Source organism: Trachurus trachurus (assembly GCF_905171665.1).
Source record: "Trachurus trachurus genome assembly, chromosome: 3".
Taxonomy (NCBI): domain Eukaryota; kingdom Metazoa; phylum Chordata; class Actinopteri; order Carangiformes; family Carangidae; genus Trachurus; species Trachurus trachurus.
In genome coordinates, this window is record NC_139893.1 from 9,132,194 (window position 1) to 9,157,181 (window position 24,988).

Here is a 24,988-nt window from a genome sequence, read left to right on the forward strand (position 1 = left end):
AGTCTATTGCTGTTCAGAAAAATGACAAGGCCACAATTTCTCCAGAGTTCACCGTTGAGCTAGCGTATAGATTTAGACGTAATGTAAGATCAACTGATTAGTGCGGGATGAAATATCTGGAAATTTTGAGCCAAAGCCGACAAAATATCTGCAATAGGAGTTGTATTGTATATCTGATTTCCTCTCTTCATCGGATGCACCCATCTGTGTTTATTAATTTTTTTCCATCCACTAAAGCTACATAGGCCAGCAGATCATTTTCAGATCTCTGATGTTGTTATCGCCAAGAAGCATAGAGTAATAATAACGCAGAGTCAGCAGAAAAATATGGCGCAGTCCAGTTCCTGTCTCAGATTTTGACCTTGAAGTCTTATCCAATCATGGCCATCTTTAAAAGTGACCCTGATGTAATGGGTGAGGAGGTGTCCTATGGGTGCTCGTTAATGGGTGCAAACTAGAGCGTCAGATGACAGCGCTGCTCCTCCATGAGCAAGACCTTCATTTGTCAGACAGATGCACACAATCAGGACTGATGATCTGACTGGTCCTGAGGCTGTCTGGATTCAACCCCACTCACCAGCACACTCACAAAGACACACACACACACACACACTTACACACACTTCCCAGTCTCCCCTGAAAATAATGACCCCATCGGTTGTCTGTGCAGTCATCTTATTAGTAATAGTTATTAGTAATTATGACGGGGGCAAAGGATGAAGACAGGCGATGCAGAATATGAAGATCAATAACAGCAGAGTTCAGGTGAAAGGATTAATCAACAAAACGCAGAACTCTGACACGAGAGGCTGTTTTTCATTTCCCTGAAATGATTTTAGAAAAATGGCTAATAGGATGAATGGTGCCGCCGGTGTTCTGTCGATTTCTGCTACTTGTCGAGAACTGCTACTTTGTGGTTTTGCGCATGTGCAGAGCTTTCTTTTCCGCGCTCATATTTTTTTGAAACCCTATGTTGCCACTTGTCAGTCATGTTGTTAACGGTTGTCGTTGTTGTTGAAGTGTTGTTGTTGAATGAGTTCCTGTTCAATGTTGTAATGGTCTAAATGTGCTGCCATTCATCCTACAGTGGCAGTGAGGTGGTCAGTAGTCGTACATGAATGCATAGAAGAGTGGGAGCATTATTTGATACGCTACCCCTGAAATAAATTTCATTACAGTTTTTGTACATTAGACACATGCGAGAAGAAAACACTTACTCTATGCCTTTATTTGATATACAAAGGTAGAAAACCATTAGTATTTTTAGATAGGGTAGAATCGATAGATAGACCTATCGGTTTATGCGGCGGTAGCAAACAGGACCGATGTTACCGGCGACGTAGCATAGTTAAGCTACGAATCCTGCATAGTTCCTCTTCATTTTTTACAATTTTGTAAAACTGTATTATTGTAACACTGATGATGAATGTCCTCTATCCTCTAAACCACAATCTTGACCGTGCAATTTTTTGATTGTTTCATAAGCTTGTTCATGATCACAACAACTGTAGGGCTGCATTTTCAGGAGAGACTTTTCAGGATTGTATCCCAGGGTAGAGACAACCAACCAGTCTGGTCATCCATCCATCCACCCACACACAAACTCAAACACATACACTCCACTGGCCCTTGTATAAATCACAGCCCAGATGAGTGTGCATCTGTCTGTCTTTATGCATGAGTGTCATTGGAGATATGTTTTATGTCTTTCCTCAGTGAACAGGGGAGGTCAATGGGAAAAAAAGAAGAAAAAAAAGAAAGTGGACGCTGCAGTAGACTCAAGGCCACACAGGTGGATCTAAGAAGAGCAGTGACAGAGCCACCCAGTCAGACTCCCAGAGAGACGGTCAGACGGAGGGGCTGGAGCAAGTGTGTCCATATGGACTTCCCTGTCAAAGCCACTCAGCTCAGCAGTCCATCATAGCACTGTGGGGCAGGGTTAACACTGTTCTCAGGTCTAAGTGCCAGTAATGAAGTCATAAAACACTCCACACAGGGACCCTAAAGTGACGACACTGGTAGAAACAGCGACTTCCACCTGCGGTTGCTGATTACTGTACGACTGAGCTAATAAGGCCAATGCTGCGTGTCTGCAGGAGGTGACCGGACCTCTGGACCCAGCGCACTCCCACTGAGCTGATGCACATGGCAGATAAAATATTTAATAGGTATGTTTTTGGCATGGCCGGTGTTATCAGTCAATTTTAGCTCATTATAGATTGCTATCATCTTATGTTTGCCGGTAAGTCACAGGAAATTGCATTGGAAAAAAAAAGCCAAAGCCCCAGTCTGGTCCTGATGCTTGGAAACCAAACTTAAAGTATTAATAAAAAGAATTAAATACCTGTTACATTTTACTGGTCCCTAACCTCTTCCAGTCCATTTACTGTAGACTAGATTATTCCTAACATTTACAACAGAATATAATCAAAAGTATTTGCTGCTGACTTATCAGACCTTTGCATGTGACTCTTTATTAATGACCCACAAGCTCAAACGTGGTTCCTATATTAATACCATTGACTTTGACTGACCTCAGCTGCAACTGAGTTAAAAAAATACTGTTGTCAGATAGTATTTTTTTATATATAAGTGCTCAAATATTGATACTGGTGTCAAAAATACAGTATTAATCCTCCCCTGCTACATACGTATGCATGCATATGTGTATTTCCATCACTTGAAATCCTGAAATCCTTCACACCAGCTTGACTACACAGTCTGTCTGACATTAATCCTTATTCAGCTTTACATTTTTAAAATCAGTGTGACAAAGTAGGTATACCACGTATGCCCTGTGTAATACGCTTTGTCTGGTTTAGGCTTAAAGATTTAGTGTATAGTGGCGTTTGTGTGTGAGTCTGCTCTGCTTGACTCTTGTTCCTACCTTCCTGTTGCGTTTATGTGATTAAGGTGACAGTCAGAGGGCACGGGATAAAAAATGCCAGTCACATCGCTCCAGGCCACGCGCTAGTAAGTATGCTACTGAGCAGTTGTCGCTGTGTTACTGCCGAAAAAAAACAGTAGGTGGGTGACAAGGAGTTGACAGAGTTAAACTTCAAGAGGTGTGTGTTTTCTTAAAGGCTTTTTAAGCCTGAATGCATTCAACCTGACAGCTTCTCCTCAACCTATTGTGAGTTTAGGAATCACTGAGTGATGCTGAGAAGTAGGTAGATGTAGGTAAAAGGTAAAGAGGTTCTCAGTCTGGGGTGTGTGGTGAATAAAAGTTTTGTTGGACAAGGTCGATTTTATGGAGCATAAAAACACAGTATTTGTAATACACATTTAGTCATTAATGTACATTTCCAGCTCCATTGCTTCATATGGGTTAGATGATGCAATCAATGGAAGCAGATCAATTATACAGTTTTAGAAAGTGTTTAAAATATTTTCAGGATGTATCCTGAAAATATAAAGAAGAGGAAGGGGGAAGTGGTGAGCAAAAATGCTAATATGGTACAGTATGGTTCAGTATAGAGAACTCAATTTACCTTGGAATAGAAGAGAATTAGGGACCAGATAAGCACGTGTTTTCGAAATACTGTGGAATGGATTGCGATTAAACCTCTTCACATTCATCATGCCCAGACAATGAATCCCATGTCCTTACTTTGATAATACCATGACATCTCCTCTTTTCCCTCCTTTAGGTCACACTTTTCATGTGTTTCTCACAAATACAATTACCATTAAAAAGAAAATATTGGACAGAGCAAACATGCAAGGGAATCCAAAAAATCCTTAAGCTTGTCAAAAGGAGTTCACTAAATAAGCATAAAGATGGACATTGTGCATCAGCTCCTCTGATCCCAGTTGGTCCGAAACCAGAGATGTTCTTCCTGCCCATTCAGACCTGCCGCATGTTGTTTTGTTGGAGTTTCAGCTCCAACTTCCTCCTGTTTCCCCCCTGAGACTCCCTTCATCTTCACTTTCAGTTCCTCTTCTGTCGCCCTCATCTCCTCCGTTATTGACGGCTCTAAAAGCCCTCTTCTGACTGTCCTTGATGTTTGTTGTTACCCATAGCTTCTTATTTGGATCACACTGGACACCCTCTTCTGGAGCTATCCACATAGAAGGTGGAGTACTAGTCAAGCTGCCATTTGAACGACTTTATTGACCCCCGACTTTTCATACAGCACTATTATCAGGTAAAAAATTTGAATGCACTAACGATTGCAGTCTCAACAACCTTAGACTCTATTTTTATTTGGGGTTATAAACACGGCGGTGGATTTATCTGGTCTCACCGCAACTCTGTGTTTTGTTCTTGTGAAATATAATGTTGGTCTCAAAGCTTTGTCTCATAGTTGACTAAACAAAATAACTTGGCAGAAGGAAATTGTTCTTAGGTTGAACTGCTGACCGCATGCTTGCCTCATTTCATGGTCCAGAACTACTGGCTGTCTGTAGCTCTGCCTGTTAATAAGGGAGCGTGGGGAAGGAGGGAGGTAGAGTTTGGCCTGGTTTCTACAGTCGTCAGCTGTGAATATTTTATTCTTTTTACATCTGATGTGGGATGGATGCTCTCCGGAGTCGTATCTTCAATGTATAGTATATTGTGTAACAGGGGTAGATGTGCGTGTGTGCACACTTACAGTATGTGTGTATCTGCCTTTTGTGTCTTTGAGAAAGAAGAAGAGACAGTAGAGGCAAGATACAGAGGAAGAGACAGATCAGACAGGACCTGGACAGACAGCGGAAGAGCTGAAATGGAAGACCGATCTTATCGTTGCAGTGATGTTTCACTGAGAAGATTAGAATTTGAATCTTGGCACGAGTCCACAGGTCTGACTTTAGGGGCACAGACACTGTATTGACGGAGGAAAATTACACAATATGTGCCACAAAGAGAGAGTGTTAAATCACAGAATTGCATACAGCTCTTTCATCAGAGTCAAGGCTCATTGATACATGTGGGGAGCGACGGCCGGCCCGTGTGGTCCGATCCAACAGACCAGCTACTCAAATCGCTGAAGAAGTTCATGCTGGTTCTGATAGAAAGGTGTCAAAATACACAGAGCATCGCAGTGTGTTGCATATTTGGCAGCAACAGGGTGGTTCAACACAATATTAGGCAGGTGGTCTTAATAATATGCCTGATTGGTGAAGGAAAATATAATCTCCCTGGAAATAAAGAAAAAAATGATATGCAGCTTCCTGTGGGATTGCAGCAAACTGGACATTGTATTGTGAAGATCCCCAGTATTGTGGCAGCTCCATCTGCTCTTAGGGATGATTGGCAGCACATTTATGGGACCAGGTGCAGTGATCCTCCAAAAAACACAGAATTATTTTTATTTCAAGGCAAAAAAAAAGAGAGAGAGAGACGAGGCTGGATTTCATATTCAGACTGTGTGAGCTCTGCAGGCAGACTAGCCGGGTAAACCAATTGTAAACTCTCTCTCCATCTTTTTCATTTCTTTGCCCCAACTGTTCCCACATTAAGCTTCTGTCACCTCAGTCAATTTTCCGTCTCTGAAGTATGATATTGTTAGACTTCGGGGCATATTAACCCTCAGACATAAAAGTTTGCCACACTTAGATAATCGGCAGGACTGTAACTCAATTTCAAAGTACATTTCAAAGAATCACGTTAAAGCCGGGACGTTTATTTACAGTTCATTAAAAGTCAGTGAAAGTAATAATGTTTCACCTTTTGAGCCCAAAATAGCCTTTTAACATTCACATTATACTGTGTAATTCCCTAAAAGAGACATTACACGTTCATAATTGTGTGGCCTCTATACGTTATTCTTATTTAAACAGGATAACAAAATGTTTTTATATTTTACATCTACAAGTAGAGAATATTTACAGGTAGAAGAATAATTAAGGAACACCAGAGTCTTATGTGATATTTCATCAAAGATTCGAGGTTTACTGTAGCTCCTTGTCATGCTACAATAGGGAATTGATTGTACATTGTGTAAGCAAGTGGGACCCGTTAAAAATTACACACCCAGAAAAGGTATAAGAGAAAAGACTGATTCAAATTGCATTTAACAAGCAGAAACAGGAAAACACCCAATAAAGAAGAGGTGTCGTCCTGAGCTGTGACCAGGCTCTGATAGATGGAGAGAGGGGATGTTTGTTGGGGGACCGTGTGGTTTGACATGTGGATCCTCATCACAGAGAATATTTGTTCACACAACAAAAGTGGGCTCTTCCAGATAAAGTGTGCTATGCTGGTGGCCTGAAGGTGGAGCAGAAGCAAATCCTCTCCACACCAGAGATTCAAACTTGGCTTTCTGTATTCTGTTGCAGAGAAATGTATTCGGTCCTATCTGCCAGTCTCCTGGCACTTTCTCCAGGCCAGCTGCAAAAGGATTTGTGTAGTAAAAAAAAGAAAATAAAAAAAATCCAAAATTCAATTTCTGAGTTGCAGAATCACCTTATACTCTAAATTGGCTTTGATGTGTTTGTGCACAGATTTGCTTTTAGGGGAAGTACAGGTGGTGCATGTGTTGCCACTGATTGGCATGTTTGAGAATACCAGTGTTTTGTTTGTCCAGGAATTTGGTTTTGTTCAGAGAGATTTCTCTGATGTTTCACTGTCAGGCGTCGGTGTGTTGTTCTGCTGTAACATAATGGTGAACTCAGTAAAAGCTTTCACCACAAAATTTTGGACATTTTTCTCACTCATCTCATCAACCCATTTTACATCTACCAACTGCTTCACTGTCAGATCTGTGTTTACGGCAGAACTCTCTAGTTCACACTATTATTTACAATCCAAAACATGTTCATTCAAACATACCATCACAATCCTAGAAAGCTGAATATGAGTCATATGCGCACCTCGTATATATGTCATGGTTAAAGGGATAGCAAATTGGCCCATTGCCATAATCCCTATAGTTTTAGGAGTAGGTTCGTTACCTTTATTTGTTGGTGCAAGCTGTTTTTAGAACTACGCTACGGAGGCTCATGGGATTTCTTGGTTTCCCTCATCAAACTCATCAAATACACAATCCAACAACTCCAAAACGCTCTGGTGGACAAGTTGTGACCTGCACATTCACCACGCTATGAGATAATAACAGAACGTTACCAGACAGAGTTGTTTTAGAGGTAAATTCATGCAAAACCACTGATGCGCGTTCCTGTCGGGGGCAGTTTTTCAGCAAGCAGTCTCTGCATTTGCTTTGAAAACAACTCTGTCTCGTAACGTTCTGTTATTATCTCACAGCGTGGTGAATGTGCAGGTCACAACTTGTCCACCAGAGCATTTTAGGTGGCTCGGCTCCGCTGTTCTGAAAATAGCTTGCTTCGACAATTAAAGGTAACAAACCTACTCCTAAAACTATGGGATTATGGCAATGGGCCAATTTGCCAAAATGTTGAACTGTCACTTTAAGTTTTAATTAAACTATAGCCACTGCACAATGGATTATGGGAAACTGTTGCATTTGGAGGAGTCTTTGAAATGGGAAAGACCATGTCGGTTTGTCCCATTATCCATGGAGAAATGTGGACTTCAGAGGATCCAGCTCTCCGATCACAACTTCCTCTGTGATGGGTTTATTAAATAATTTTTATTAACAATCGGCACATCCAGAGGTCAATTAACAGGAGGAATGTTTAGTGCTAAAACGCTTTGTAAAATGCTCCAAAGCCTAAGAGCCTTAAAAATTAGGGAATGTTCTTTCAGAGTGGCTCCTAAATTGGCTGGTTAGTTAGCAGCTATTCTTGTAACAACCCGAGGCGTTTAGCGAAGCGACTGCTGGATCATCTTGTCCAGTAAATCAACCATAACTCCAGCTCTCCAGCAAAAAGACAGATACTTGGTGTAAGACTCCATAATGAAACTGCATCTATAAAAATAACTCACAAGACTACTTTCCTTCAATACAAATGATAAACTCAAACTCAGGCAAGTGGGCTGCAATATGCCAGATTACAAGACTATTTTTCAGAGCTGGGAGGACTGATGACAGCGTCTCTATGAGGCAATAGTGCAAAAGGGAATTGGACTCACTCAGGCTGCAATGGCAGGGTTGTTTTTTTTTGTTTTTCATTGGATCAGGGTTGCATTTTATGACTAACAACTGTAGAGACAATGCAGCTATTAGTCACATCTTGTCCACAAAGTCAATCTTATATATTGTAAATACAGCTGATTTCAACTTCCATTTGCATGATAGCACAGATTAGAGGTTTGGTTACGTAATTTTTCTTTTGCTATAGGGAGGAGCTGTTCATAGTGACTGTGCTATACCCAACAGTAAAAGTTATCTGAGTTCAAATTTGAAACATTTTTCCTTAAAACAATGTGATATTTCCCCACAGAATTGCATCTTATGTAAATGAATGTTTAAATGCATGGTTTGTTGGATTTAGATTTTCAGTCACAGAGGTTTATTGTGTGACTTTAATTTGAAAGAAAATATGAATTTATTATTCCTAACATTATTTCATTCAATTTATTGTGGTCATTGTACCCGCTGCTGAGAGCTTATCTTTGTAGTTCGCCTGAAATGTTCTTCTGAAATATGCCTCACTATGTGTGGTGACCCACTATTGTTGAAAACTGAGCTGGGAGTTTTGAGAATTTGGAGGCACTAAGAAAATCACCACCATAAATCAAAATAAACTATTTATATAGATTAACAACTATAAGGTCAAAATCTGTCTTAATACTTAGCAACTTCTGTACTTGGCCTGCTCAGAGCCCATACAGTATATTCCCTCTGAAGACATGAATGTGTAAAAATGGGCCATGAACATAGTGGAGCAGTGAATTTATTTAAAGATCTTTTCATGCAATTTGGTGAGAAAAAAACAAAAACAAAGATCATTAACATGCTCATCCTTCATCACAACAGCAAAATTCTGAATAAATGGACTGTGAAATTGATAAACCACATTATATGTCATTATCAGATCATGCCGTGTATGGAATTGCAGTATAACGACATCTAAAATTGTGTTGAGTGAAGCTTAATTAGTAGGTAAATAATAATGAAACTAACTTGTTTTCCTCACCGCGCTCGCTGTGTCTGCTCTCGCTGTCTTTTAAAAGCAGGCATCTGTTTTTGCGTTTCATTCAGTCCACCACTTTTTTGAGAGTTTTTAACCTCTCCCGAAGAAACCCCGGCTTTCATCTCCAGTCCTACTCTTCAGCATCTCTGTGTGAGTCATAATGACTCCTCAGCTGTGTCCATTCACCCATAGCCTGCCTTGTCGCACACAGTAAACCTCTGGATCCTCCTCATTACGGACAACAGATCACAGTTCTTTCTTACACACACACACACACGTTGATGGGTCCGCCTGCAGACTGTTAAGATGTTTTGCCTGGATAAACACACCTGCCTGTCAAGTGTATAAGGTAATGAGTCAGTCATGGCTGTGCAGTATTACGTCCCTCTGAGACGGCAACAACAACAACAATAGCCAGTTTACAGGAGGTCGCATGTGGAGTTCAGAAAACATGGTCTTTAGTCACTGAAGCAATAAACTAATGTTCCTGTTGTCCAAGGTTTTGCTCTGTGTTTGATCCCCCAACACTATAGTCATACATCTGTCCTGATATACTCGGATGTTGTGTGTTGAAATGAAAAAATACTGTTTAAATTGGAGAGTCGCCAGTGTTTTTGGATGCCCGTCCCCTGTGAGGCCTGGCTTGAGTAAGGAGCAGGCAACAGAGCGAGTGGTTTTGACGTTTCAGTTGAATGAGATGCAGGGTTACAGAGTCACAGCGATGGTTTGGCAGGAGTGTAATGAAATCTGCTGGCATGCATTAGGGAGTGTATGTTTCCCCCAAAAGACAAGGGGAAACAAATGGGTAGGTGAAATGGGGAAAAGTCAACTTACACTAAACATTATGAATGCAAGAGAGATTTATCTAACTCATGTCTCATTCACAAACGTGAACAAAACAAAAATCCTGTTTTGTCAGCCACAGCTACAGTGAAGGACGCCCTCTAACCATGTCGCACTGTATTAAGGTAAACTGTGCCTCGGCTACATGTTCACAGTAAGACATTTCACCACTCACCCACTCTGTTGTCACTTTCATATCTCTAATGCGCTTTAGTTCAGGTCTGTTTTGGGTTGAATGCGACTTATTAAGGAGTAGGAGTTATCATGAATTCATCAGACAGAGGTGTTGCTCATTTTCAGAAGAATTTTCCGATCTGCCACTGCCTTTTCAACCATTGTGACAACACTATAATTTAGGCTTAGGCATGAAAATTGACTTGGTTGTTTTAGGGAAAGATAATGGTTTGGATTAAACAAACACTTTGCTAAAATAGCAGGACCTTCGTCATCATGGTTTCAAACGCATGGTTAAGGTTAAGGAATGACTATTTGAAACAGGAAACAAACCCTGGTGTCCTGTGTAAAAGTCTGATGTTTTGTTCACCAACAGATCCATCTGAACATCCTCTATAATCTAATATAATATCATCTAAGATCTGACTTCCTCCTTTGCTTCAGTCATCATTAGGTTTTGCCATTTGAACACAGATATACAGTATATTGAATGTATAGGAGCACTCACAGATACAACTGGTGCTGCCGTTCATCTTGTAGACAATCTGCACTATAGTCCTGCACCATTTTCTGAACATAATGGGCCCTAGTTTCGTCGACCAGGTGAAGTCTGTGATCAGCGCAGCTTCGCCACGCCAACGGGGCTGGACCAGGTCCATTTCGCAAGATTCGTGGGCCGCGCAGTCAGACTTAGACCGGCGTAAACCCTCCCCTCGTCCCTCCCACCGGCGCAAACGGTGAAGAGGGAGGAGACAGGGCGGGAGAGAGACAGAAGGAGGAGAGAAAGGCGTGGAGTGGGTTTGACACAGCCGAGTCAGATCTTCACCAATCAAAGGAGCTCCTCTCCTCACCTTTAACTGCGCGGCGGGTGATGCGCGCTGCAAGTTTGTCATTTTATACTTGGACATGGACGGAGGAAACAGCGACGCCAGAGGCCGAACCTCTCCCCGGAGGAAACAGCTGTTTCCCCGGAGGTCCGAGCTCAGAGTGACCAATAATGAGTTTACTAATATACTTAACCAGGATTGATCTGATACACTGAGAACCCCTACGCAATCTAAGAAACAACAACTAATAAACTAATAAAGAAACTCACATTTATTCAAACCCTGTGTATAAGATCAGAGGTGTAGGCTACACTAATCACAACATAAACACACACCATGTGGATGAAATCAGCAAGGACGCGCTCTCTCTCTCTCTCTCCCTCTCTCTCTCTCTCTCTGTCCTCCTCTCTCTCTCTCTCTGTCCGTCTCTTTTTTTCTCTTTTTTTCTCTGTGATAGAGATGCTGAATATACTGTAGTAGGCTATATACTGACTATCTGATACCGAGGCAGTGGTGGTGGACTAAGAGAGATGAAGATTTGTGTTTTGTTTTTCATTACGGCTGCGTGATGCGGTCGCACGTGCTTATGAATTAATAAGTAAATAAATAAATACAGCGATCATCACAAGGGCAGAGTGGTATCTCAACACGGCAGCGACATGCAGTCATCCACCCTCAGTCCTGCTTTTGGGACATCCACAGCTGCTTTTCAGTGCCAGTTCGTCCCTGCTGTGTTAATTCAGGTGGAGTTTCCTTTACGCACCGACAGCCTTTGATCTCTGCTTTGATCTGACGTCAGATGTGACGGGACAATCTATATAGATATAAATTAACGTGTTGATTCCGTTAGTTGCATTAAATAGTGGTTATTGTGGATATTTATTGCATTGAAATGTGTCTGGAACTGTGGAGATCTGCCTGTGAGGTCTTGGTGACGTGTGTGCACTGCAGGTCAGTCAGCCAAACTTCCACTGCACCTGCTGCGCTTCGCCCTGCGCTGAGACTAGACCTGGTTGGAGGTGGCGAGCTTTCAGCGCAACTTCGGCGGGACATTTTCGGACGAAACTTCCACTGCACCAAGCAGAATCTGTGACGCCTCCCCCTGCTGCGCGGCCACGCCTATCTCAGCGCAGCGCGATCTGCCAATCTTCCAATCTGACTTTGCGCTAGGCTGCGCTGGTCGAAACTTGCATTAGACTGGCTGCGCTACCTTGCGCCACCTGCGCTGCGCCAGCAAACTAGGGCCCATGATCTCAATAACACATTTAAAGGGACATTGTATAACTTATCCTGTTATCTATTCACGAAAATCGATTATTTATTTTTTTGTCATTTAAATTTGTATTGAACTTTTAAGAAACATACAAATAAGTACAGGTTCAAGATACACATGTTTTCTTTTGTGTGTTTTGGTGCTGACATCCTCTCACATACAAAAAGGAGAGATTATGAAATCCAAACAAATATGACACACAAGGAATCCACATGAGAAGAAACTGAGTCCATCAAATAAATGATACAAGGTGTTGCATTTAGTCTTTGGTCTGCTTTGTGTAACTCCAAAAAAGTTCCCAAGAGCTCATCCCGTCTTCCTCTTTGCCTTTCAACCTACAAAGCATAGCTTCATAGGATGCTGTCTCCGCCATTGCACCCAACCACTCCCGCAGAGTAGGAGACACAGCCGTCTTCCAATGTCTTAGAGTCACTCTGGAGGCTGTAATCAGGCCCACCATGATAACAGAAAATGTTCCTTTAGATATATTTGGTAACTGAGACCTGTCCCCTAGAAGACACATAACAGGAGTCAAGGGGACTGCTGAACCACACCATTCACTCAGGAAGTCCACAACTTCTACCCAGAATGGAGCCACTAATGTACACTCCCATATACAGTGCAAAAAAGTTCCCAGTCCTGTTTTACATTTCCAACACTTATTGTCATACAACAATTTCATTCTATGTAATCTCACAGGAGTGTGATAATATCTGTGTATAATCTTATACTGTGTGGAAAATCGATTATTTCATTCAAAAGTATGTTTTTCATTAATCAGTAATCTCTCCCCCCCCCCCCATCAACAAACTAAAGTGTTCTGGTAAGCTCTACATTTGGCCTTGAGGATGGAGTGATTACATTGGTGACAAATCCACTTTGGTCACAACTTGAGAGTTACTTCACCGGTAACAACACTGTTTCGCATGAAATCAGACAAACCAATGATGTCCACTGGTGTTTTTTATTTTTACCCCAATATCAGTAGTCTTTGAGTCAGACTGGCCAATTCACAGCTGATACAGATCATTTTTTTGTGTTTTGTTATAGCACCTGGTTTAGGATTTGTTCGGCCTGCTCGGCTTTGTTGTCCCCTGGGACGACCAGTAAGAATCAACGTAATCTGATAAAAGGACCACAACCATAATGAAGGCACCCCTACTTATTATCTTTTTTTTATTAAATCTCCAGTACCTACAGTACGTATATAAATCTAGTTCAGTTTCTGGTACTTCATTGTTCAGCCTTGGAGGTTGATGCTCGGTCTGGACAGACCTGTACTGTATGTAAACAACAACTTCACTGATTGACAGAGGTTGTTTGGCTGAGTAGTGATTTTTTCTTGTTTGTTTCTCTGACACCTGTAAAAAATGTCATGCTTCAGGCTTTACTTTACGTAGGTCAAAGCATTGGAAAGACTGACACCCCACCCCTCAGTCAACCAGTATTTATGGACAACAACTTGCTGGGTGAGTTAAGTGGCAGTAGAACTAAAGGAACAGATCTGTGTGACAAAACGCATCTGCAGCAGGTGGTAGTCAAATAAAGGAGTCCATTTATTCCCCTCAGAAATAAATACACTGACAATAATAATAGTAAAACTAATTTCACAGATGACAATATATTTCATGGTTAAATCAAACAAATAAATGTGTACTGACTACTTAACCATGTACTTATGACAGAAGGGCTCCACAAAACTGAACTCTGCCAACAGTCAGGTGGTTTCATGTGAGACAAACTCACACCTGCTGGGAATTCAAGATTGAGCCGGCTGTCTCCACTACCTGCCAGACTTCTCACAGCTTCCTCCTGCTTCTTCACTCCTGCCGTTGAAACTGAGTCATGAGGAGTAAATAATGCAATCTTCAGAGTCACTGAACTGTAACCTTTTTCCTTTAGTGTCTCAATCTAGTGCTGTCGTGATCCCAGACACTTGGTACCAATACTAATGATAAAATCCCAGGATTTCTCAATATTACATTAACAAAATACCACAACAGCAACAAAAAAAGAGCGTAATTGACAGAAGCTGAAGCACCACACCACCATGTAGTCATTGTGCAAGCAGTGGTTTAAATCGACTAACAAGGCGACGGAGCCATGGTGTGAAAACATTCATTTAAGTAATCAGCATTATTTTTTGATAACAGCCGAGTAATGATGTCGAATCCGGTTCACATTATAAGCTGCCGCTACATTAGCCTAATCAAGATAACGTTAGCCTTTGTGAACACTGTGAGGAGTTGCAACTGATGTCACAGCTCTCAAACAACAGTGGCAACATTACAGCATTTGAACAGTTTGAGGATGTGTAAAGTTATAACAACTAAAAACCACTCATCCTGAATCTTATGCATACATCTGTGGGGGCCTCTCTTTGCGCTGCTTCCCTGCTTTTCTGCTTCCTCATTTAATTTCAAACACCTCAGGGCGCTGTTTGCATGTCGGCTTTTGTTTGTCCACAACTTGTCCCTGATGATCCCGTTTTAAATTGCAGAATATCTCCACTTATCAGTCGTAGTGGCCTGTTCCTGCACCTGTTGTTACGGTTTATTGTGTTAGCACTTCCCTCTATAACACTTGTGAGGTTATTATACTGTCCTTTACATCAACTATGGTGCTTTCATTGATGTAGAAAAAATGTCGTTTGGTATTGACGTGTCGGTTCTTGTGAAATCCACACACCTGTAGTCCGTTGAAAAAGCAGTCCAGATAACGGAGACGCCTGAAGTGAGGCTGAGCTTTGATACAGTCGTTGTCTTTTAAACAGACACACTTTTCCTCTTTGATTCCTCCTCTGTTTCCCTCATAATTGAATGCCTATATTCCTCCCACTGGTCGCCACTTCTTCTGGCAGTGCGTCTATTGTGCCAGTCAAGGGTCGCCTCCCCGCGGTGGCGGCCCTCTCCATGTTGCGCCGACCTACAACAAGAGCTGCTCCTCCGGAGGTCTCCAGTGACTAATAGCGCTTATTCTCTGTGTCGTGCCAGGTGCCAACACCAGGGGCTGAGTGAACAGAGCACAAACAGATAAGCACGGCAGGTGGAAGAGAGGAGACGCAGAGAGAGTAAGGGGTAAATTTGACAAGAGAAGAGAGAACGGAGTGAATTAGGAAGAACTGTGAGGGGGAGTGTTGGATAGAAAAGCTAGAGAGAGAAGGCGAGAGCTTCGTCTTTGAGGGATAATTACACTTTATTACAACTTTGTCTTACGTTCAGAATATTTCAGTGATATGAACAGTGCACTCGCTAAAATGATTGGATCAGGCAGCTTTTAAATGAATAAACCCAGGAGTGTGAGATCCTATATCTGTCTCTCCGTCTTCTGACTTTCAGCACAAGCTAGATTGGCTTAGTTTATCTGCCATTTGATGTGTGGGTGGTAACATACAGTTACAGTTAATTTTAGCTTTTTTTTCTGCTGTTGGTGGAGGCAAAGTTGAAGAGAATAGTAAGACAGAAGCAAACATATGAACATACTGTAGAAACCTTGACTGTAAATAAAAAAAACAATAATCTAAAAATAAACCAAAACCCTCTGTAGAGCTGCAGAGTCAGGTGATTATTCTTCATCCTGTCCTTCATTTTACATGATCTAAGTCATCTGATTTGATATTAGCATAGGAAATCTGGGTTAATAGTGTTGTGGTATGCTAGTTAGTCACAGAGGTGCTTTGTGACAGTAATTAAGGCAGGTGAAACTCGTTTAGAGTGATTTGCATTTGAGTTATAAGTGATTTTCTTTGTTAAATTATAAAAAAGAATCTCATAGAAAGTTTTTCATCGTGAGGTAGATTTTATTTTGAGGTTAACCTTGTAGGTACATGTTTTCCGATTCATCATCGTTAGTCCTTTTATAACAAATGGCCATCAACAAAAAACAGCAATTTCAAGACCATTCAGCAGTGAGTAAGTTGACAAACAGAGGGTGATGAATATACTCAGTGAGAGAGTGGCACTTCCAGTCGCAGGTGTCTCGTTAAAGTAAATAGGCTTATATATACTGAATAAATATATTTTGTATGAATAAAATGTGGTAACTGATTCATATTCTGGGTGAACAGGAGCTCGCTCAAGGCACATTCCCACAACATCGCCAAAACTGTGCTGAATTAAACAGTGAATGTTGATTAATGTGTTACTGGAGCCTAATGTGTCACATGTCACAAAGATAGATAACAGTCTCGAATTGAAAATGCCAGCAAATCCTTACACATTGACTTGTACTCAGTATAGGACCCGGTATCATTACTGGTGTACAGCTCAGACAGGAAAAAAAAACAGCTCCTTTCCAGCTCCACCAGATCATTTTTCTCTCCTCATTTCTGAGTTTGGCTCTATGTTTTTTTTTTCTTTAATCTTTTCTTTATCAATCATATTCTGTAAAAATAAAAAATAATGAACTGACATGAGGCTATTTCTCAGTCGAACAGTTCTAATCATTAGATCTGGGTTATATATTTTATAATTACCACATGCGTGCTAACAGAGATGGTGCAAGTGGGAAGATGAGGGAGACAAGAATAACAATTAATAGGGGAATATTCAGAATGATACCTCACTTCTGTTTGCAATTACCTATGGATCTGTCTTTGCATTACATTTGGTGATTAACTAAATAATTACAGGGCATATATGCAGACACTAGACAGTCTATAATACATAGGGAGAATAACACTGAGAAAGAGAGAGTGTGTTTGAGTGATAGCAGCAATACTGCAAGAGTCCCTTGTTTACACTTGGAGCCATGGGAGGTGCCCAGTGTGATACCAAACACAGCTCAGTAATGTGCTGCATCTGGAGGTAATCCACATGTATTGAACCTTCCATGACCTGACTTTACTTTACATCCCTGTATCATAGCAGGCACTGTATTTTTTTCCCCCCAGAACTTTTAAGCATGTAGCACATCGTCTTTATCTGCAGGTGGAGTTTGTTTCATAATGCAGACAAAACATTTTAAAATTGCTGTGGATAAAAATCAATCATCTACAGAGATCCACCCATGAAGAAGTCAAAATACAGATGAAATGTCTGGAAAAAAAAGCGAACGAAAACAACCAATTATAAAAGTGATGCATCAGTATTGGAGTCAAGTATCAGAATCAGTGGATATGAGATAAATCTACGATGAAATTCATGAGGGTTTATTAGAGGGGGAAAAAAAGCCGACCAGCTGCCCTCCTTACATGTAGTTTCATATATTTGGTATCTTGAACTTTTATTGATCAAGTCTGCAGTATATTTATCAAACAGGTATCGTCTCAGGCAGAAGGGAGACGTCTGTAATGAGGACTCCTCCAGACGCTAGTTCACTCACTTCAACAATATGAGGTTTTCTTCCAGGTGGTTGAACCGCTTCCAACAGTTGTTTCCCTTAAAAAGGAACGGTTTCATTGTTTCACTGTTCCTCATTTTTCAGCTTGCATGTTGCATGTTCATATTCAAACCTTATCTAATATGATATTTAGTCAATTTTAGACAGGCAACATGAAAAAGCAACTAATAGCACTGGCCTTTCTAACCACAGTTTAACAGTTTTCATTATTCCTTCATTATTTCTTCAGTCACTTCCTGTTTAACATTTTTTTTAATTATAGTGCACGTTATAACCCTTTAGAGTACAGCTTCTATTATTGTGGTTTCAAAATGATATATTACTGATCATTGTTCCCAGCTGAGTCCTTAGAAGAAAAAAGAAGAAGCTTCTGAACAATCTAATTTTAATGTGGCCAGTTACAGCAACACGTGGCCAGGAGGTCATTTTAGGAGAGTTATGAGCTGCAGTGGGTGGTAGATTTTTGGAGAGTATGAGCTCATCTTCTTGGCAAAGACCTCGTCCTCATGTGAATAAATCAAGAACAGATCACTGGAGGGACACTGTTAGCTGAGGTAATACAAGTGTTGCATCCAGCCATCATCGTAAAGTGAGAAGCCGAAACCACAAAGCAGCGTTCAATCCTCATCTGTAATCATACTCTGGAAGAACGAGACCCAGCAGGATGATATTCTGTGTCAGGTTGTTGGCTTTCTCTGTCTCTCTGTGGCGAGAGATTCGCTCCTGAAAAACCTGCGTGCCGTCGTCTTTATGTTGATGTTCAGGGAGGACATTTCCTGGGTGATTCAGAGTCGGGAACGAGACATTTCTGCAGTTGCTGTCCTTCATGTGTGTATTGTTCATGTTTACCTCAGAAGCCGAATGATGAAACAAGACAATAAACACACTGCTGCTGAGCTCTGTTTGTTCCAGCTCGGCCCGGTCTGTTCTCCCAGTGCACAGATCTCACTTTAATCTGCTGGTTGGAGGACCGGTGGGAACGGACGCTCTCCATGGTGCTGAAGCCTGCGTGAAGAAGTCGGCGGTCGGTTGTGTGTGCGGTGGTTAAACTCACTTTTATAACTAGGATCTTATTTCTACCTGGTATTAAGATGCAATAGCTGGATTATGAGATCTGATCGTCTCATTTACTCCAATTATTCATTGATAGCATTATTTAAATTCTACTCACACATTTTCCCTTTGATGTGGAAGAAGTTGTCTATGGCTTTTTTGCAAGGTAGCTTGAGATATCAGGAGGAGAGGGAATGAAGTCTCTGATTCTGTGTGATCACAGTATGAGCCGGGACGTCTCTGCATGTGGTCCGGACAATCTGATGGAGCTGAATGCAGGTGTATCCAACAACCAACACATGAGATGAATTACTAGTAGTATTGGTATTATATAGGATTAATTACCTGCCATATTTAGAACAAAACATGATCAAGGGAACTCTTCTCTGGGACAAAATATTTTAAAAGCCTTTATTGAACAGCTAGTTCATAATGAAGATTAAAAACACCAACATGTTCCGGCTCACAGGCCTTCATCAGAGCTGCCATATTTACTTGAATCAACTGACAACCTGTCAGTACAGATGTTTACCAGGCTTTATCTTAAGGTTATATTTGACATCTGTTTTTATTGTTACAATGCGGGCCTTTGAAATGACACTTGCAAATCTGTTTACACGCATATACTGTAAGCGTAAAACTAACTAATGGTGTCATGTTATTTTACACTAATTGTCTCCTTATTTTGACTTCCTTATGTTTTTTTTTTATGAATGAAGCATCAGCACTTGGATATTACATAGGTTACCTGTTTTAGGCTGTTCTAAGTGTTAAAATTCACTTTTCCTGTGTTAATGACTGAAGTCATTAAGTCCCACAGCTGTTAACACATCGTCAGTCAGACCTGTGTGTCCACAGACGGAGGCCCAGCAGTTGTTAAGGGTCTGAGGAGTCATTCTTCTCTCCAGCTGGTTGTGTGTCCTCCAGATGGAAAAGTAGTTCAGCTTCTGTAGCTGCTACGGAGCGGGCTTTCTTTGTTTCTGTATGTGTTGGTCTAAGTCTGAGACCCCTGATCAGTTCAGTGTTTAAAGGCTTTGGAAAGTGACGTTACCACAAGAACACACCCGCTGCTGTGAACTGATAGACAAGAGGAAGAGGGAGGAAATTTAACCTTGTGAGCTTGATTTTCCAGCATATTCTGCCATGTCTAATATTTCACTATTTAAAATCTGATACATTATCAACCAGTCGAAAAGACTTGCACTAATTTTGGCGAGGCTGGTTGGGTAAAAGAATTTAACCCAGGATTAATTCAACTCAAGGACACAAACCACTGCATAAATGTTAATTAGAGGAGCCCCTGGGAGAAATATAATGTACAGTATATACTGTATATAATATAAGGTTGTGTTTTTTTTCTAGAAATTAAAAACACCTCAAGCTGCATATTTTTCAAATGTGAGCAAAGATTGTCCATGTTAAGTATTCTTGAACATTTTATATCATAATAATAACAATGATGCATTTTATTTATAGGCGCCTTTCAGGACTCTCAAGGTCACCTTACAATAAAACAATGAAACAAACAATAAAACAATAATAAAACCGACAAAAAATCAAAAATGATCTTCCTGTGCAGTGATTGTCTTATACATGCTTTGTCAATAATAAAAGTACCATTGAAAGAAACAATAATAAAACAACAATAAAACAATACGGCAACAGTGAACATCAACAATGAAATATATGTAAGAGATGATGTTGGAAAGTGAGGAGAGAACAACCAATTTAGCTTTGTGTGACAGCAGGCGATGCTGATGAGATGATGATATGTTAGAAATGTTTGGATAAGGAGGCAAATAACTACCACAACACAAATTACTTCCTCTTTGCATGAAGAAAAGCAGTGTTACCAGGAAACTTGGATTGTGCATTATACAAAATGATGAGGAAAAAGATTAATTAAGTGGTTTTAGCTAATCCACATCGTCTGTTTATCGACCCTCAACACATTTATAAATGTTGAAGGTGCACAGGTGGGGATCAGAAGAGCGATGGGTGGATAACAGAGAGAACCTGCCGTCAGATTAAAATTTCAGGCGGAGGCGGAAACTCCTTAAAAAATGGACTGCATGCGCTGCAAAGAAAAAAGGATGAGGCAGCTCTGAGCTCGTTGTTTGTCGACATTGTTTTGCCGGCGTGCCACTGCATTTTGAATCACTTGGCAGACAAGGTGGCAGATAACTGAATGAACAGCATTGTTGAGAGGCAGTAATTGAAAGAAATAGAGATGAGGAATAGAAGGCAGTGGAGGAAGTTTTCATCTGTCAAGATGGGAACAAAGTTGCTGAAGGATTTACGAGATAGAAGAGGGAAAACGGAAGCTGGTAATTGCGTGGCTTCTGGCCCCATGATATTATCTCTTCCTGACATGGGCGGATCTCCTATTGATACATGCAGCGAGCATGAGCATGAAGCAATCTCTGAGCCTTTGTGTCGTTCCCCCCTCACTCTTGTTTCATTTCTCTCTGTGTCTCACTGATGACAGATGCCAGATGACATAGATGAATGGAGAAAGGGAGGGAAGAAGGAAGGAAGGCACGTTGCAAAGCATCGCTCCTGATTATACCTTCACGTCCCCGCTCACCCCGAAAATTGTGGGGGGGTTTTTGTCGCACGTTGTACAGTTTCAACAGCGAACTCGACTTTAAACCTCAGGATGGAAAGTGTTACATTATGTTGTGTTACATCTCTCTCTTTCTCTCTCTTTTCTGCCTTTGTCTCTCTCCCTCAGGCTCAGTGTCTCTCAGTGTGTTCCTGGTGTCTGTTGCGTTCGTAGTGTGTGCCATTTGGCTGGTGGCTCTGTGTGGCGTCTGCACCTGGTGCCAACGTAAACTGGTAAGTTACTGTGCTTATTTTCTCCACACCTTCCCAAAGTCATTTCAACTCAGCCGACGTCCTTTGTGAACTTCAATACTGAAACAAATTTGTGTTGCAAACATTCAAACAGATATAAGGAGAAAAAAAAGAAAACTGACCAACGGTAACAGCAGGAGATGCAGATGATCATATAATTCTTTTAGATGTTATATCGCTGCAGCTGATCGTGTAACGTTTTGTTCTCCCGTTCTCCTTTTGTTGGCTGAATTCTGCTTCTGACAAAGGCAGAATTAGCTTTTAATAACGCTCATTAAATTTACATCACTTACTGTCCAGTTGTGATTCGTAAATCGAGTTAAAACAAAAGATAAGAGCTCAGTTTCTGCCATGTTTCCTCCATTGTTTCATTGTAGCTCTGATTTATAACAGTCATCTTTAAATATCTGGATTTGCCTGATGAACAGTGTAAAACCAAAGTTGCACTTTTCTGTTTAGACCCAATAATCAAACAATTAATTAAATAAAAGTCGTATTCCCGAACAAAAAATGCCCTTTTCATGCAAAACAAAAGAATCTTCAACTCTTATTAGCATCATGATCATTTCAAACTTTTTTCTCAATAACAATTTATGAAGTATTTCTTTGGCACTTGTCGATCGCTCTCTTATTTTCTCAGCCATGCGCTCGTCACATTCAGCAAAGTGATTGTGTTCCAAGTGATTAAGCAAATTGGCTGTTATCCATTTCGAATCCACCACTGTCTGATAGTCGTGACTGACCCACCCAAGAGGAGGGTGGGGTGTCTGCGTCATTGTTTCTAAAAACAATCTGTTTCTGTGCATCCTGACTACACAAAACAACCGAGATTTCAAAAATAAAACTGCAGCGTTTCCCAAATTTCCATTTCAGAGGTAGTAAAACTGATCCATAACAGGCAGATGAATCTCCCTTCGGGGATTAATAAACAAATCCTTTTCCTTATTTTTATTCTCAATGTCATCACCGGCTTTATTTTGAGTGAACACAGACTCATTTTTTTGTTGGACGAGGTGGTTTTGATCTGTTTTCGGTTGGATTACCAAGCCTTACACTTCGGTATTAAATGTCTAAATTGAAATCAAAAATCAGAAATGCAATGAAAGAAGATCAGAAAATGTGGCCAAACATTCATTGTCAGATTTCTTCATTTCAAAAAGTTTGTTGATACTCAAACGCTCAGTGACAAATTCCTGTTCAACATTACACAAACTGAAAACTCCTCACTCCTACATGTCTCTGAACAACACCATGGCATTGAGGATAAATCGTCCAGTGAACATCCAGTCTGGTTTTTTTCCATGACACTCTGTGACCTTGAACTGAATGTGTATATACTGTGATTTCCTGCTATGTGTTGAAAAATGTTTTTTTTTCGCTGTTTGTGCTCTCTGGCACCGGAGCCACAGAGAGGCCGTATGTTTGGCCATGACAGTAAACATGATCAGAAAACCTGAGTGTGCTCTGTAAACACGGCTTTGTGTGCTCTGAGCTTTGTGCATCATGGCTTCTTGCCTCCAGCGCTAATGATTCATATGCTAATGAGCATCACTCAGAGCTATTGGCTGCCGTGGGAGCCACTGTAATTCCTCCTATATATTCTTATCTGCTGGCATTTCCTACACTCTGTCCTGCTTTCCTTCATCCTACCCTGCCTCCTCTTTGTCCCGCTCTCTCATCCCCGTCTGTCGTTCTGTCCGTTTGAGGAGTGACTGCAGCATAGCAGCTGATGAAACACAGAGTTAACTCGTCTGTTCAGAGGAACAGCAAAGCTAAATGGCAAAATTTTCAAGGGTGGATTTGCAAATATAACTATTAAGAGCTGTTTAAAATTAAAAATTCTTTCAAAAGAGAAAAAAAACAACAGCATTGGACCTAAAAAAAACAAACAAACCAGTGGCTTATCTTTGTTTACCCTCAAAGTTATCTGTGTCTGTCTTTGCTTTTGTGTCACCCTCCTTTTTCCTTTTGTACCAAACACTGGAGCATGTTTGTCTCTTTGCCACTTTATCTCTGTGTCCTTGCCAGAATGTCACTGATTTCTGTTTCCAGGATCATCCCTCTCTTTTCTCACCTCTGCTGCGACTGTAGTTTACCCTTCATAGTCCTTGTCTCTTCTTTTTTTAATCTCACATTTCATTCTAGTGCTTGTTTTTGTTTTCTTTTTTTAGTGTAACACCTCCTAAAGGTTAAATAAATAAAGACCAACAGGTAAATATATATATGTGTGATGAAAAGGTCAGAGTAATGATTATTTTCATAGTCCATTGGTCAGCTGATTATTTACCCTATGAACTGTTTTGGCTGTGAAATGTCAGAAAGTAGTGAAAAACATCCATCACTTTAGCTGCAGGTGGCGTTTCCTTATTGTTGGATTTGTCCAATTAAAGTCTGAAACACAAAGATTTGAAACGGATATTATTCAATAACAAAATGAGCACCTAAAATGTACACAATACAATATATTTGTCTAGAAGACACGATGCAGGGAGACACAGCAGCAGATACTGTAGCAACCAGTTTGCAACAGCAGAAGCTCAACAGTGACGAGATTACATCTTCTAATATAACAGCGAGATAACAATAATGACGACGTGAAACGGTGGTAATTATTGTATTTTGGAGATCACAAACACATTTCATTAGTTTTTTCCTGCAGTCTCTCTCTCTTCTCCTTTTGTTCAGGGCACTGTTGTACTGAGGCACTCACAGCACGTTGTTAAGGTTATAGAGAGAGTCTGGTATCTTGCGTAAAAAATAAAGAAAAAGTCAACACTGGCTCGCAGCATGAGACAGTCTGACTTATTAACATTTAACCGAACCCGTGGTCTTTCCCCAACCTTCACCGCAGTGTCTCTGCTGCCTAAATATGTCCAAGGGCCGTAATCCAGGTAGCAAATACATTTTGTACAAAATGTGAATTTGCCAAAGTCAAATGAATCTCATTCAACTCATTTGAATCAGAAGTTAGATTTTGTGTGTTTAAAATCAAGAGATAAGTCACGTACTCTTCTGATGAATCACATAAATATGAATGACACATTTCTGATCATAAAGGGAAAAAAAAGATTAATGGGAAAGCATTTGCTCCAGGAGAGATGAAACTGCCTGCAACTGGTCTCCTGCCATTGGCTGTTTTATGGGAGTGGGTTAGGGGGGAGGAGAGAGGGAGGGACCAAGAGGAAGAGGCGGAAACAACCTCAGAGGAATATCAACAGACATGAGGAGGAGAAGGTGCTGCTGAACATCCAGGTGTGTGATAAACATGGCGACAGCAGGATTTAAGGAAGCAGCGAGCCTCAAAGATGTCAACAGGGGAGAAAAAAATAGGTTCTGTCCCTTTTCACAGCTGCTGCAACATCTCACGAGGCATCTTTAACTCGCTCCGTGCAGCCATGGCACCGTCATTATTCTGGATATTCAGCTTCATTATCTCTCTCCGTGCTGTTTCTCAGCTGGTTCCTCGTCCTCCGCTCAGTCGTCGGACTCGGTTGTTCCTGTTTCTCCCTGTCCTCTCACTCTTTCGTTTTGTTTCTCACATCCTCCCACACTCTCTCAACATTGTACCTTCTCCACCCTCACCTCTCCAGCCTCCTGAAGATTTTATGATTCTGTTAAATGATAGATGAGGTGCACTTGA

General features: G+C 40.9%; 1 protein-coding gene across 1 annotated transcript in view; it reads left to right on the forward strand.

Moving 5' to 3' along the window:
- syt7b (synaptotagmin VIIb) overlaps positions 1-24,988 on the forward strand; it is a gene marked incomplete at both ends in the record, with an annotated part of 95,841 nt that overhangs the window by 22,805 nt on the left and 48,048 nt on the right. The window contains one exon of the mRNA XM_084001798.1: positions 21,227-21,330. Coding sequence (XP_083857924.1) covers positions 21,227-21,330 — 104 coding nt within the window. The remainder of the gene's footprint in view (positions 1-21,226; positions 21,331-24,988) is intronic.